The 13,100-nt window shown below is 48.6% G+C and overlaps 1 protein-coding gene across 1 annotated transcript; it reads left to right on the top strand.

Moving 5' to 3' along the window:
- Positions 1–849: 849 nt before the first annotated feature.
- Positions 850–10,749, top strand: LOC148120745 (alpha-N-acetylgalactosaminide alpha-2,6-sialyltransferase 1-like). Its single transcript, XM_087910851.1, has 9 exons — positions 850–965; positions 7,495–7,891; positions 8,751–8,919; positions 9,012–9,183; positions 9,376–9,514; positions 9,789–9,892; positions 10,083–10,172; positions 10,256–10,355; positions 10,561–10,749. Exons 1-9 carry the CDS (start codon positions 850–852, stop codon positions 10,747–10,749), a joined length of 1,476 nt encoding a protein of 491 aa, XP_087766977.1.
- Positions 10,750–13,100: the final 2,351 nt, after the last annotated feature.

Below are 13,100 nucleotides of genomic sequence, written 5' to 3'. Positions count from 1 at the left end.
GACTTAGACATTATAGGCTAGAATGATTATTGAAACATTTATCATACGTTTCTTGCTTGATATTGTTTATGCTGATTATAATTCTAATTTTTCTACTTGATATTTGTTCTTATTGTATATACTTTTGTGTTAGGCTTAGAACTCTCTTATTTAAACATATATTATGTGTGTGCACCTAAGAGTATGTCTGTGCTCAAGCATTGAAGGACCCCATGGAGGCCAGAAGAGGGCAGTAGATCCCCTAGAGCTTGAGTTACAGACAGTTGTGAGTTGCCATATGGGTACTGGAAACTGAACCTGGATCTTCTGCAAGAGCAGCCTGTACTCTCAACCACCAAACCTTCTCCCCAGCCCTGGATGCTTTTTGTGAAGCCTTCCATGCTCCCTGGATGCAAGCGAGTCTCAGACACACTGCTTGCTGTTGCTGCTCCGGCCACAATTTCAGAGAAGCTAAAAAAGTTGACCCACAATGGTGACCGTGTATGGGGTCCCTACTGTGAGCACCTGAGTGTGGACGCCACCGCTTCTCTCATTTATGGATGAGGCTGGGAGAAGAAGTGACCAGATAAAAGCGATACTGTTTATGACAGATACATGGTTTCGTATAATTCGGCAGAATTTGGCTTCAGAGATTAAAAGAAAAATAAAGTTGTTTGACTAGGAGTTTCTCTTCCTCCAATCCATGCCAACTTAAAGCATACTCCACCCTTCCTCTATCTCTCCTGCTCTCCAGAGCACCTCAGTGTAAGGCTAAAGTATTGCTCTTCCTGGTCAGCACACCGGAGCAAGGGGGCAATCAAATTTCTACAGCAAGCCCTAAGATATGCTTCTTGGAATCAGCCAAGTACCATGATGATCTTTTGTAGCAGAACGCGTTGGACTCAGGGTGTCCTGTTTTTGGCTGTGCTGACCCTGCTCTTTATTCTGCCCTCCTTCATTAAGGAGTACAGCATGAAGCCTTCCAGGTAAGGAGCCAATCCTGCGAGTCCCAGAAAAAGCAAAGGCCTGGGGAACTCCAAGCCACCTATAGATCCACATGGGTTGTTAATGTCAGGAGTCGTTTGAAGTACCTCTAGAAGGAAAGCCAGTTTCAGAACTTGAAAAAGATGGAAATAGGGGTGGCGGTGGTGACCAAAGGTGCCTGGGATACCAGGAGGCTTATAGGAGAAGGCAGGCAGGAGTTGGGGACTTGTGAACCAAGTCTGCAAGACAGCACACACAACACAAGGCAAGTTGCCCCCAAGGGCTGGTGAGTAACAGGGCAGCTGGAGAAGGGCTTGCTCTCAATGCCATTCTCCTTGACCTGAAGCAAAGATTTAGCCTGTGTATTTCCTGTGTCTCAGAGACATTCTCATCCTGAGAAGGGAGTCAGTAGAGTTTAAGACCTCCCATTGGTGGGGGTGAGGGGGCACTGTCAAATCTGTGCCCCAGTTGAAGACCTCCACAAGAACTTCTAGAACATTAAATATGTCTCTCAGTAAGACCCTATTTTCAGGCTCAGTGAAAAAGCTTTTCTGGTATTATTACTTTGTTTGTTTTCTGTTTTCAAGATAGGGTTTCTCTTCGTAGCCCTGGCTGCCCTAGAACTTGCTCTGTAGACCAGACTGGCCTCTGTCTCCTGTGTACTGGGATTAAAGGCACCTGCTACCACAGCCTGCTAGTTTTGCTACTCTTAACATTTGAAAACAATACATTCATCCTCTCATAGATACGGGGAAAAGTAAAGAGTCTGGAATGTGGCCCTAATGGTGGAATGCTCATTCAGCACGAACAAAGCCCCTGTCTGATTTCCTGTATCAAACTAGGATAATAGAGCATCCTAGCACTCGGGAGGTAGAGGCAGCAGTATTAGGAGTTTAAGTTCAGCTACACAGCAAGTTCAAGGCCATCCTGAGCTACAGGGGAACAGGTTAAAGAAAAAAGAAAGTACAGAGAAGTGATCAGGAAACGAGGGTCTCCCTGACTGTATTAGTGCTCAATACCTGGGTGTGTCCAGTGCTCCCAATATCGCAGTGACCCCTCTCAGTGTGTATGTGCACAGGCTGTTCTACACCCCTCCGGTTTCCCACTCCTCTGGGTGAGGACAACAGACAGCTAAGGTGAGTCACTGGATAGTACACTGCCCTGCTGGTCACAGAGCTGGGCTACACCCAGGCATTTCTGTCCTCTGACCTGAGCTTGATCCTTGCAGGTGGTGTAGCTGAGGATGGTTTTGAACTTCTGATCCTCCTGCCTCTACATCCTGAGTGCTGGGATTACAGGTGTGATCCGTCATGTTTGTTTAGGAACACTTTTTACCTGGATGAGATTTGTCCCTTTCCTTCATGGTCATTAGATTGTGATTTGGGGGAAGGTTGATTCAACAACCCCTTCCCGTGCAAAAAAAAAAAAAAAAAAAAAAAAAAAAAAAAAAAACGCAAAACATCTTCTAAGTCTCCTGTAAATGTCTCCCCACTTTTGCTTACTTCAAGGGTTCATTTAGAAGATATTTATTTTTCCTTGAGGTATGAAACTGTGTGTAATAATAAGAAACAGTGGGCTGCATTCCTGCCAAGATCCCGGCTAGCTTACCCCTGAAATAATTACACAGAAACTCTATTCTTTTAAACACTTCCTGGCCCATTACCTCCAGTCTCTTATTGGCTAACTCTTACATATTGATTCAACCCATTTCTAATAATCTGTATGCCACCATGAGCTCGTGGCTTACCAGAAAAGATTCAGCATGTCTGACCTGGTAGCTTCATGGCAGGCAGCTCTCTGCCTCTGCTTTCTTCCTCCCAGAATTCAATTCTGTCTTCCCCGCCTACCTATGTTCTGACCTATCAGGCCAGGCAGTTTTCTTTATTAATTAACCAATGAAAGCAACAGATAGATAGAAGACTCTCCTACATCAAATGTGTTTGTGTCTGATGGAATTCTGTTTATTTGAGATAACATCTCTCTACATAGCCCTTGCTGTCCAAAAACTTGCTAGGTAGACCAGCAAACCTGAGATTCACAGATTCACAGAGACTTGTGCACCTCTGCTTCCCTAACCTTTTGTCATCTATCTATCTATCTATCTATCTATCTATCTATCTATCTATCTATCTACCTACCTACCTATCTACCTACCTACCTACCTACCTATCTATCTACCTACCTCTCTATCTCTCTCTCTCTCTCTCTCTCTCTCTCTCTCTCTCTATCTATCTACCTATCTATCTATCTACCTATCTCTCTATCTATCTATCTATCTATCTATCTATCTATCTATCTACCTATCTATCTATCTATCTATCTATCTATCTATCTATCTATCAATCATCTATCTATCTACCTATCTATCTATCTATCATCTATCTATCTATCTATCTATCTATCTATCTATCTATCTATCTATCTACCTATCTATCTATCTATCTATCTATCTACCTATCTATTTCTCTATCTATCTATCTATCTATCTATCTATCTATCTATCTATCTATCTATCTATCTATTCTTGTCATTTGACCGCTCAGTTCTCAAGTACGTATTTTATCAATGACAATAGCTGTCACCGTGTCAAAGATCATCCCTAGAAGAACATGGGAAGGGGAGGGAGGTGGAGGACTCCAAGGCTGCTAGCAAGAAGCGTCTAGGAGAAGTGGGCTGCAGGAGAATCCCTCCAGGGCCCCGTACCCAGCCAACCCCACTGGCTCCCAAGTTCACCTGTATGGTAAATAGGCCGGTGAGCATTTCTGGTCTAGAGATTTTTGAAGGCTGAATCTCAGTGCAGTTGTTGATTGTGTAGCACACTGAGGAGACAACAGAACTACTCTATCCTGCCCTGGGTCTCCATGGCCCAGGCAGCTGTGGAGCAGGAGATTAACACTTCCTGTGTCAGGCAGGGGTCAAGGTGTGTAACACCCACTCACAGAAAGGTGTCTGTGGACAGTGATGTTGCTGGGAGCTGTGGGAGACGGGAGCCTGGAAAAGACCCTCTGAGGGGTCCCCTGAGCAGAGGGTTTACCCCAGGGAAACCTCAGCTACTGACTGTTGAGCCCATGCCAGCGAGAGCTGGGCAGTCACCAAGCTGACTGCACCTCAGGACAAGCAGGGACAGCTCTTCCCAAGCCAGGTTGTGGAGTATAATACCCAAAGAGGCTCTGAGAAGGAGAAAGGGCTGAGGGAGGGGTGTGACTCAATGGTAGAGCAGTTGCCCAGCATCTGAGGTCCTGGGTTTGATTCTCAGCCCTGAAAACAGGAGGAAGGGAGGGGATAGGTAGCAATAGACAGACAGATAGACAGACAGACAGATAGATAGGTCTAATACAGACAAACACACAGTGTCTCACTATATAACCCAAGTTAGCCTCAAACTCATTGATTCCCCTGCCTCAGCCTTCCCACTGCTGCAATTATAGGCAAGTACTACCTCTCAAAACTAGGATGAGTCCTATAATGCCCTGAAGTGACTGTTACATGAAGCATGTTCAATAATATACCAGCTTGCCACCCGAAATTGATATCTTAATGTGGAATGACTTCAATATATTGTTTGTTTTAAGTAGGATCTGAGCATAGCCCAGGATGGCCTAGAACTCACTATGTAGCCCAAACTGGCTTTGAACTTTTTTCTAAATATTTATTTATTTATTTATTATGTATACAGTATTCTGCCTGCAGACCAGAAAAGGGCACAAGATCTCATTGTAGATGGTTGTGAGCCACCATGTGGGTGCTGGGAATTGAACCTGGGTCCCCTGGAAGAGCAGCCAGTGCTCTTAACCTCTGAGCCATCTCTTCAGCCCCTGGTTTTGACTTCTTGATCGTCCTGAATTATCTTCCTAAGTGGTGAGGCCAGGAATAAGAAAGATAGGCATTGACATGAAGAAGCCAGACAGTGATTACATACACTTTCAATCCTAGCACTCAAGAGGCAGAGGCAGGCAGACCTCTGAGTTCAAGGCCACCCTGGTCTAAAGAGCCAGTTCCAGGACACCCAGGGGTACACAAAGAAACCCTGTCTCAGAAAACATGCTGAAGAAATGGGGCTTCAAATATTTGTTTCTGGTAGAAAACCTGGTTAGAGGTGGAGTTCTCTCTGTCTCATTCCAGCTGAGGGCAGCGACACAATGGAAGGCGCTGTTTTAGTCACTGTTCCATTGCTGTGAAGAGACACCATGACCAAGGCAACTTCCAGAAGAAAACATTTAATTGGGGCTGCCTTACAGCTCCAGAGGCTTGGTCCATCATCATCATCATCATGGCAGGGAACCTGGTGACAGGCAGGCAGGCAGGCAGGTATGGGGCTGAGAGCTTTACATCCTGATCTGCAGGCAGAGAGAGAGCAAGAGACACTGGGCCTTGCTTAGGTTTTGAAACTTCAAATCTATCTCCAGGGACACCTCTTCCAACAAGGCCCCATCTCCTAATCTACAGCAGCCCAGGGAAGGCCAGCTCCCACAACAGTTCCAGGGGAGCAAAAAGAAATGTCTCAGATACCAAGGGCTTAGGAACAGTTCTTATCTATCTGAGGACTAGACTTTTTCTGAGAGGGAAAATAAGGAAAGACACAAGCTTTCTGATGGTAGATTTCTCTTTTACTTCATCTTTAAAATGCTCTCTGAGAATGTGTCTCCACACAGTTACAATATCTCCACATAATCACAGTTATATATTCCATTTACATAGCTCGTTCATTACACAGCACTTTACACAGTTCCTTCACTTCTCTCACACTCACACACACTCACACACGCTCATACACACTCTTTCTCACACGTGCACACACACATACTTCTACGTCACTCATTCTTTCCTTACTCACACTCTCTCTCTTCTCTCATGCTTCTTCATCTCTTACACACTCACCTGGCACACACACACACTCACACACACACTCACACACACTCACACACCCACTCTCACACGCACGCACACACACATATTTCTACGTCACTCATTCTTTCCTCGCTCACTCTCTCTTCTCTCATGCTTCTTCTTCTCTTACACACTCACCTGGCACACACACACACACTCACACACACTCACACAGACACTCACACACACACTCATACACCCACTCTCTCACACACACACTCACACACACACTCACACACCCACTCTCACACACTCACACACACACTCTCACACACACACACACTCACACACACACACACTCATACTCTGCACACAGGGAAGCTCTCTACATAGCTCTCCACAGCAGCCTTCTTTCACAGCCAAAATCAGAACAATCATACGTTACATGTTCAGGGCCCGACTCATTCTCATAACACGAGATAAGTCACATAGTTTCTCTAAAATCAGGGAAGTCACATGGACCGGACAGTGAGTAACACTTGGTTATGTATGTAGCCTAAATTGTTAGAGTTCTCGGAGTTCCCAGACAGAAAGTGACATTGAAATTCAGGACTTTAACAATAAACAGTTAGTTGACTGAACCTTGAGGTTAGAATTATTTGCAGAAAGTCAAAAACCATAGAGGGTCATGTCTACCAAAGTTGCTTCATGCCTGACCTTGAATCAGCAATAAACACCTGGGAATTTGTCCTTGTGTATTCGTCTCCAGGAGCAACCAGTATGCTTTGAATGTGTTCTGAAGTCTAAATTTATCTGTCTCTGTGACTGAGAATGCTATTACTTTCCTATGCCAGTCTGAGTAGTGAAGAATATCTTAGTATTATTTCTATTCATCAGAATTAAACATTGAGGCAGGAATCATGTTCCTGACCATCCACAGCTATATATGTACCCAGAAGATGGAATATTTTCACGAGATAAACACACAGCAGAGGGAAAAAAACACCCATAGCAGTTCTTAGGGAAGAAAAACAGTTCTTAGTAAAGAAACACAGTTAGTTCTTAGGGAAGTAAAGAGGTGGCACATGAGAGAAATTGCAGACAGAAGCAATTGGCCATTTACAGTCAGTCAGTAACTTCACTAGTGGTCACCCACTGTCTACTCTCGGCTATCAGAACTAATCCTCCCCAAACAGTTTCACTGAATGGGAACTAAGCATTCAAACATAAGAGCCTGTGGGAACCTTTCTCATTCAAACCATCAGAGATGCATTCAACAGGCTTGCATAAAAGTAGAATTTGGAAGCAGGGGAGATGACTCAGATGGTAAGGTGATTGCCACACAAGCATCCTGAGTTCAGATTCTGGCACCTATAGGCACCAGCCTGCAATCCTGGAGGATTCCTGGGGTTTGGTTAGTCCCCCAATCCAGCTGAGTCAGAGGGCATCGGTTTCAGTGAGAAACTCTGTCTCAAAAACTGGGTGGAGATAATAAAGGAAACCAGCGCTGGCTACAGGGACATGCACGGCTGTCCTCACTGCTGCTCTTTCGTGTTATTAACCTGGGTGCTGAGGAGTCAAACTCGGGTGTTCACACTCACACAGTAAGCCCTCTTCCTCACTGAGCCGTACCCCTGCCTGCTAGTGATGTTTCCGGCCTGTTTGTATAACACCCAACCTTCATCAAGAGTTTTCTGTGTCCAGGTGTCAGTGTACAAGACCTGAAGACAAGGAGATGACCTCTGTCAGGACAGGAGCTCTGGGCCTGAAGAATCAGAGCAGTGTGGCGGCCAGAGGAGAGGAGGAGGAGAAGAGGAAGGATCAGAGCAAGGCAGAGCCTGCGGCAAAGACTCCTGTTCCAGAAAGTAGGGGCAAGATATTGACAACTACAAGGGCAGTGTTGACAAAGCAGAGGAAGAGGCCAAGGGCCACAGCAGCTGTTCCAGCCAAGGAGAAGGCAGCCCAGGTCAACCCACCCCTGGCCTCTTTCCCACGCCCCACCACCAAAAGAACTCAAAGGCTGAAGGCCTCTGACTTCAAGTCTGAGCCTCGGTGGGATTTTGAGGAAGAATACAGTTTGGATGTGGGGGGCCTGCAGGCGGTGAGTTGGGACCTCCTCACTTCCTCAACCTCCACACCCCACCCCCATCCCAAGCAGCCCCTTCCTCTAGGCTCAGCTTTCAGTGTTACCTTGGCCCACCCTGAGCTCGGCCCAGCACTGCTATTGGCCCAGCACGGCTGTTGGACCAGCCCACGTTCCTATGACAGCCAATCAGGGAGGAGAAGGCAGGTCCATACAAGGTCTGAATCACTCAGCAGGAGATGGGTGGGAAGGGTTTGTTTGCCTTGGAAGCCTTGAAGAAGGCCTGGGGCAGATCAGCAATCTGTGGGGACAGAGTGTGGCCAGTTCTGGAGTGTGGGACAAGAATCTTTATTTTATGGTCGTGGGACTAACGGACAAGAAGACAGCCTTTTGCCCAGCTGCTGCCCCCCACCCCCAGGAACATTGCCGTCCCTGGAAAGCTGAGTCTAGAACATTCTTCACTCTCCTCCAGGCTCAAGAAAATCTGCGGGCATTCAACCCCATGTCGCTTCCCTAACCTTTCTCACCCCTGCCCAGAAAGGCAATATGGAAAATCTGTTTGTGAATATACACAGAACAGGATCATTGTCCCAACAGTATAGTGGGCATACCACGTGTGTCCTCAGACTTACCAAGGTGTAGCTGGCTAGGGACTGAGCAGGACTGTTTTTGAGGGCCCATACTTGGAGAGTTAGGCAGCCAGACACGGGGTTCAGCGTGATAGAGGGAGGATGAGTAGGAGCTTTCGAACTGTAATGCCCAGTCCAGCCTATAACTGATGGTGCCCAGCCCATCCTCTGGCTGATGGTGCCCACTCAGCCTCTGGCTGATGAGTTTTCTTGCCCCTCCCTTGCCTGACACATCCTCCCGCACATAGACCTGCCCCGACTCTGTGAAGATCAGGGCCTCCAAGTCACCGTGGCTAAAGAATATCTTTCTGCCCAACCTCACTCTCTTCCTGGACGGTGCCCACTTCACCCAGAGCGAGTGGGACCGTCTAGAGCACTTTGCACCGCCCTTTGGCTTCATGGAGCTCAATCAGTCCTGTGAGTCCTCCCTTCAGGGCAGAGGGTGGCCGGCTTCCTGTCCGGGCTCTGCTTCCTTCAGGGACTCTGAATGGAGCCCTGCTCTGTTCCAGTGGTCCAGAAGGTCGTGACCCGCTTCCCTCCCGTACCCCAGCAGCAGCTGCTCCTGGCCAGCCTCCCCTCGGGGAGCTCCAGGTGTATCACCTGTGCTGTGGTGGGCAACGGGGGCATCCTGAACGATTCGCACGTGGGCCAGGAGATAGACAGCCATGACTATGTTTTCCGGTATGTTCTCCACCTCCAGCCTCGTGCCTGTCCATAGGGACTACTATGGGAGAGCAGACAAGTGTCCCAGTGCTTTTATTTAGAAAGTGGAGTGTGTCTCCAACTCCTGCCTCCCCTGCCCCATCCTCTCTCACCCACCTCCGCAATTTTCTCCCCTCCATCCCTGCCATCCACTTTGGTCTTTCCATATAGACTGAGTGGAGCCGTTATTAAAGGCTATGAACAGGATGTGGGGACCCGGACGTCCTTCTATGGCTTCACTGCCTTCTCCCTGGTCCAGTCAATCCTCATACTGGGCAGTCGGGGCTTCCAGCATGTGCCTCTGGGACAGGTGAGAAGAGGGAGTGGGCATGGTCACACAGCCTCTGGGAAAGGTGAGAAGAGAGGAATGGGCGTGGCCACACAGCCTCTGCAGGGGGGAGTGACAGAGAGGTGAATGCCTTGTGTGTGGATGGAGTCTGGGTCGCCATACGAGGACAAGTCAGTGGGAACGGTCACTCAGGCCACAGCATAGCCAGGGGACAGTCTGGAACCGAGCGGGGCCACGCCCAGCCCACGGTCCCCAGCACAGCACTGCTGAACCACTTGCTGTCCTTGGTCTTCAGGACGTCTGGTACCTACACTTCCTGGAGGGCACTCGAGACTACGAGTGGCTAGAAGCCATGTTTTTGAACCAGACCATGGCCAAAACCAAACTTCACTGGTTCAGGTACCGCTTCCCTTCCTGACCCAAAGCCCAGGCCAGAGTGAGAAGTCACTGGCCGACTTGACAAGACTTAGACAGGTGGGGCTGTCTCTGTGCCACCTGGAGATGGGGTAGAGGTCACACCATGACCCCGTCCTGGCCCCCTCAGGCCGGGTAAGAGAGCAGGTCCTGAGTGATCCTTCCCTGACTCCAGGCACAGGCCCCAGGAAGCTTTCCGGGACACCTTGGACATGGACAGGTACCTCTTGCTGCACCCAGACTTTATCCGTTACATGAAGAACAGGTGAGGGCTGAAAGCCCACGGAGGGGCTGTGCCCTCTCGGCCTCGCTGTCTCCTGACAGTGGGCATCTGTGTATTTTGAGCAGGTTTCTGAGGTCAAAGACCCTTAATACTGCCCACTGGAGAATATACCGCCCCACCACTGGTGCCCTCTTACTGCTGACGGCCCTCCATCTCTGTGACCAGGTAAGGTTGTGGAGCTCAGCTCAGGGGTGGCTGAAAACCTCCAATGGGAATGGGGAGTGGGATGGGCATGCATGTGTCCCTGGGGAACCTGCATGCAGACCCCTGGGGACAGAACCAGGATAAAGGAGAAAGGGTCAGACTTCCCATGACAGAAGCCCAGGACACAGCCAGGGCAGTTTCAGCTCCTTCCCCCATCTCTATGCAGGTGAGTGCCTATGGCTTCATCACCCAGGGCCATGAGCGATTCTCCGACCACTACTATGATAAGACGTGGAAACGGCTGATCTTTTACAGAAACCATGACTTCCAGTTAGAGAAAACAGTATGGAAACAGCTTCATGATGAAGGCATCATCCGGCTGTACCAGCGTCCAGAGAACCCGAAAGAGAACTGACCAGCTCGGTTTCAGGACTCTCCTGATCATGCACACCATAGGGTGTCAGGGTTCCTCAGGTGTCCCCACCCATCTCCCAGGACTCAAACAGACTCCAAGCCCTTGAGGAGTCCCAAGGAACAGCTGTGAGGGGCCCGAGGATTGGGAGCCCTCTGGGAAGTCATTACTAACTCAATGCACATACATAGACACCAACAATTCATTTCAGGTGACTTTTCAAATTCTGTCTTCAAGATTTTGGGCTCTGGGACCTAAAATAACACTAACTGAGGCTCTCGGTAGTAAATGGGACAAAACAAAACAAAATGAAAAAACAAAACAAAACAAAGTAGCAAACAAAATATCCACAAACAATACAACCTTCTTTTAGACTTAATGCCCAGTAGGTCTGGGGTTTGCGGCTCCAGTGGACACTTGCTTCTCCTTGTGAAGGGAAGAGGATTCACAGACAAGTGTGATTCCATGGAAATACGGGATGGACAGAGCTGCGACCTAGCATTGGAGTGTTTTACCTGGGCAGGGCTTCTGCAGAGTGGAGCCAGCCCAGAGCTCCAAAGCACAATTGGGTGCAGGGCTGAGCAGGACGAAGTGGCCTAGAGCAATGCAAGGGGCGAGGGCAGCCCGAGATGCACCTGGGCAGGACACAGGGCATTGCCCCGAGGTGGCCTCAAGGAGGATGCCTGAAGGATGCATCTGCCCAGGGTTGCCCCTTTCCCTGTGTTCTGTTCTGAGCAGCTCTCGGACCAGCAGGTGGTGTTGGGAGAGGGTGCTGTGGAGACCACCACCACCCCTTCTCAGATCTGCAGAGCAACAGTTGCTGCCCCTGCTGCCCTGTCACTACAGTTCTGGGGGGCTGCTCTTCCAGAGGTCCTGAGTTCAATTCCCAGCACCCACACGGTGGCTCACAACCATCTGTAATGAGATCTGGTGCCCTCTTCTGTACTGTAGGATACATGCAGGAAGAACCCTGTATATATAATAAATAAAACTCTTAAAAAAAATAAAAGAACAAGAGAGGTAAGTAGAGAGTGTTCTGTGACGGCAGGGATCTTTTAAAGGGTTGGCGACTTATGATAACCTAGGTAGCTGCTGGCAGGCTGAGTTACTGAGGGAGACTGCAAGGGAGCCTGGTTTCTAACTTTCCTCCCTTTTGCTTATTATAAAAGATGAGGAAACAGGAAGGGGTGATGTTGAGGCAGGAATGGAGGTACCATGCTCTTTAGATGGCTTCTTCTTGTCTTGTGGGGAGGGCTTTGACATCTCTGGGGAGCCAAGAAAACTAGGATGTTGGCCAAGTCTTGGAAGAGCAAGATGTTTCACTTGCTATCCAGGCTCTACAGGACCGGATGGGGCTAGGGAAGTACAGGCAGTAATGTGGGACTGGGACCACCAGGGGCGAGTAGCTTTGAAGCTGTCTGGGATGCAGGTCTTGAAAAAACACCTGGACCTGGCAGGATGCTGGAACATATATATATTAGGGACATTTGAAACTTCTGCAGCCACTTGAGGAACTGTGCCATCCCTGCCTGGGACTGGCTGCTCTTCGGACCTGCTGTTTGCTTCCCACTGCCACATGGCCTACTGCTGCTGCTCTGGAACCCGCAGCATTTCTGGTGCTGCAGCTGCCAGGGTTCTTGGAGCATTTTTATTTTTACCATTACATTGGTACCGTGAGCCTTGGGAGGCTCTTCCACTGTGAGCCCCTCTCCTGGGGTTGGAATATGGAACCAGGTATTTTTTTTTTTAATAGAACAACCACGTGTTCCATATGCCTGAACGCAATTTCTACAGCATGATTTCTATGCACACCACTGGAGTCAATTGGTTAGTTTCTCCCATTCTGGTCAGCTTAACTGTTTCTCCGAACTTGAGGAATTGACTGGCGAGCTCCTGGCAATCTTCTGGTGTTCCTTGAAATGGGGGGACAGCCCCCAACCATGGATGATTGAGCCCTTCGCTGACATTCATCTCTGGATTGCTTCCCTTAGCTAAAATTGTGTTTGGAATGGCCCTGGGCTGATCCACTTTTGACTGGAAACTCAGGTCCCTCAGATTTTTCTTTTTCTTCCTTTTCTTTTCATTCTATTTTTTTCCCTTGCTGTAAAAGGCTCCTCAGAGTGGCCTCTGGCCTCTCTGGCTTCCGAGTCACCTGAACGAGATCCAGCCAGACCATAACATCCCACTCGTGGGCGGGGATGCTCTCCCATGGGTCCTGCAATGTTTATGCACAGATTCACACCCTGCCCACAGCAGAGAGATGTCTCCCTGTAGGCCTTGTGGTATTGTCATTTTGTGGGTTTTCACAGTTTCAGCTATGGGTAACAAGCCATCCATGTCCACCTCCCACCCCT

The sequence above is a fragment of the Myodes glareolus genome, chromosome 9, assembly GCF_982192425.1.
Source record: "Myodes glareolus chromosome 9, mMyoGla1.1, whole genome shotgun sequence".
Taxonomy (NCBI): domain Eukaryota; kingdom Metazoa; phylum Chordata; class Mammalia; order Rodentia; family Cricetidae; genus Myodes; species Myodes glareolus.
Note: the sequence above shows the minus strand (reverse complement) of the source record. Positions and strands in the feature narration are given on the sequence as shown.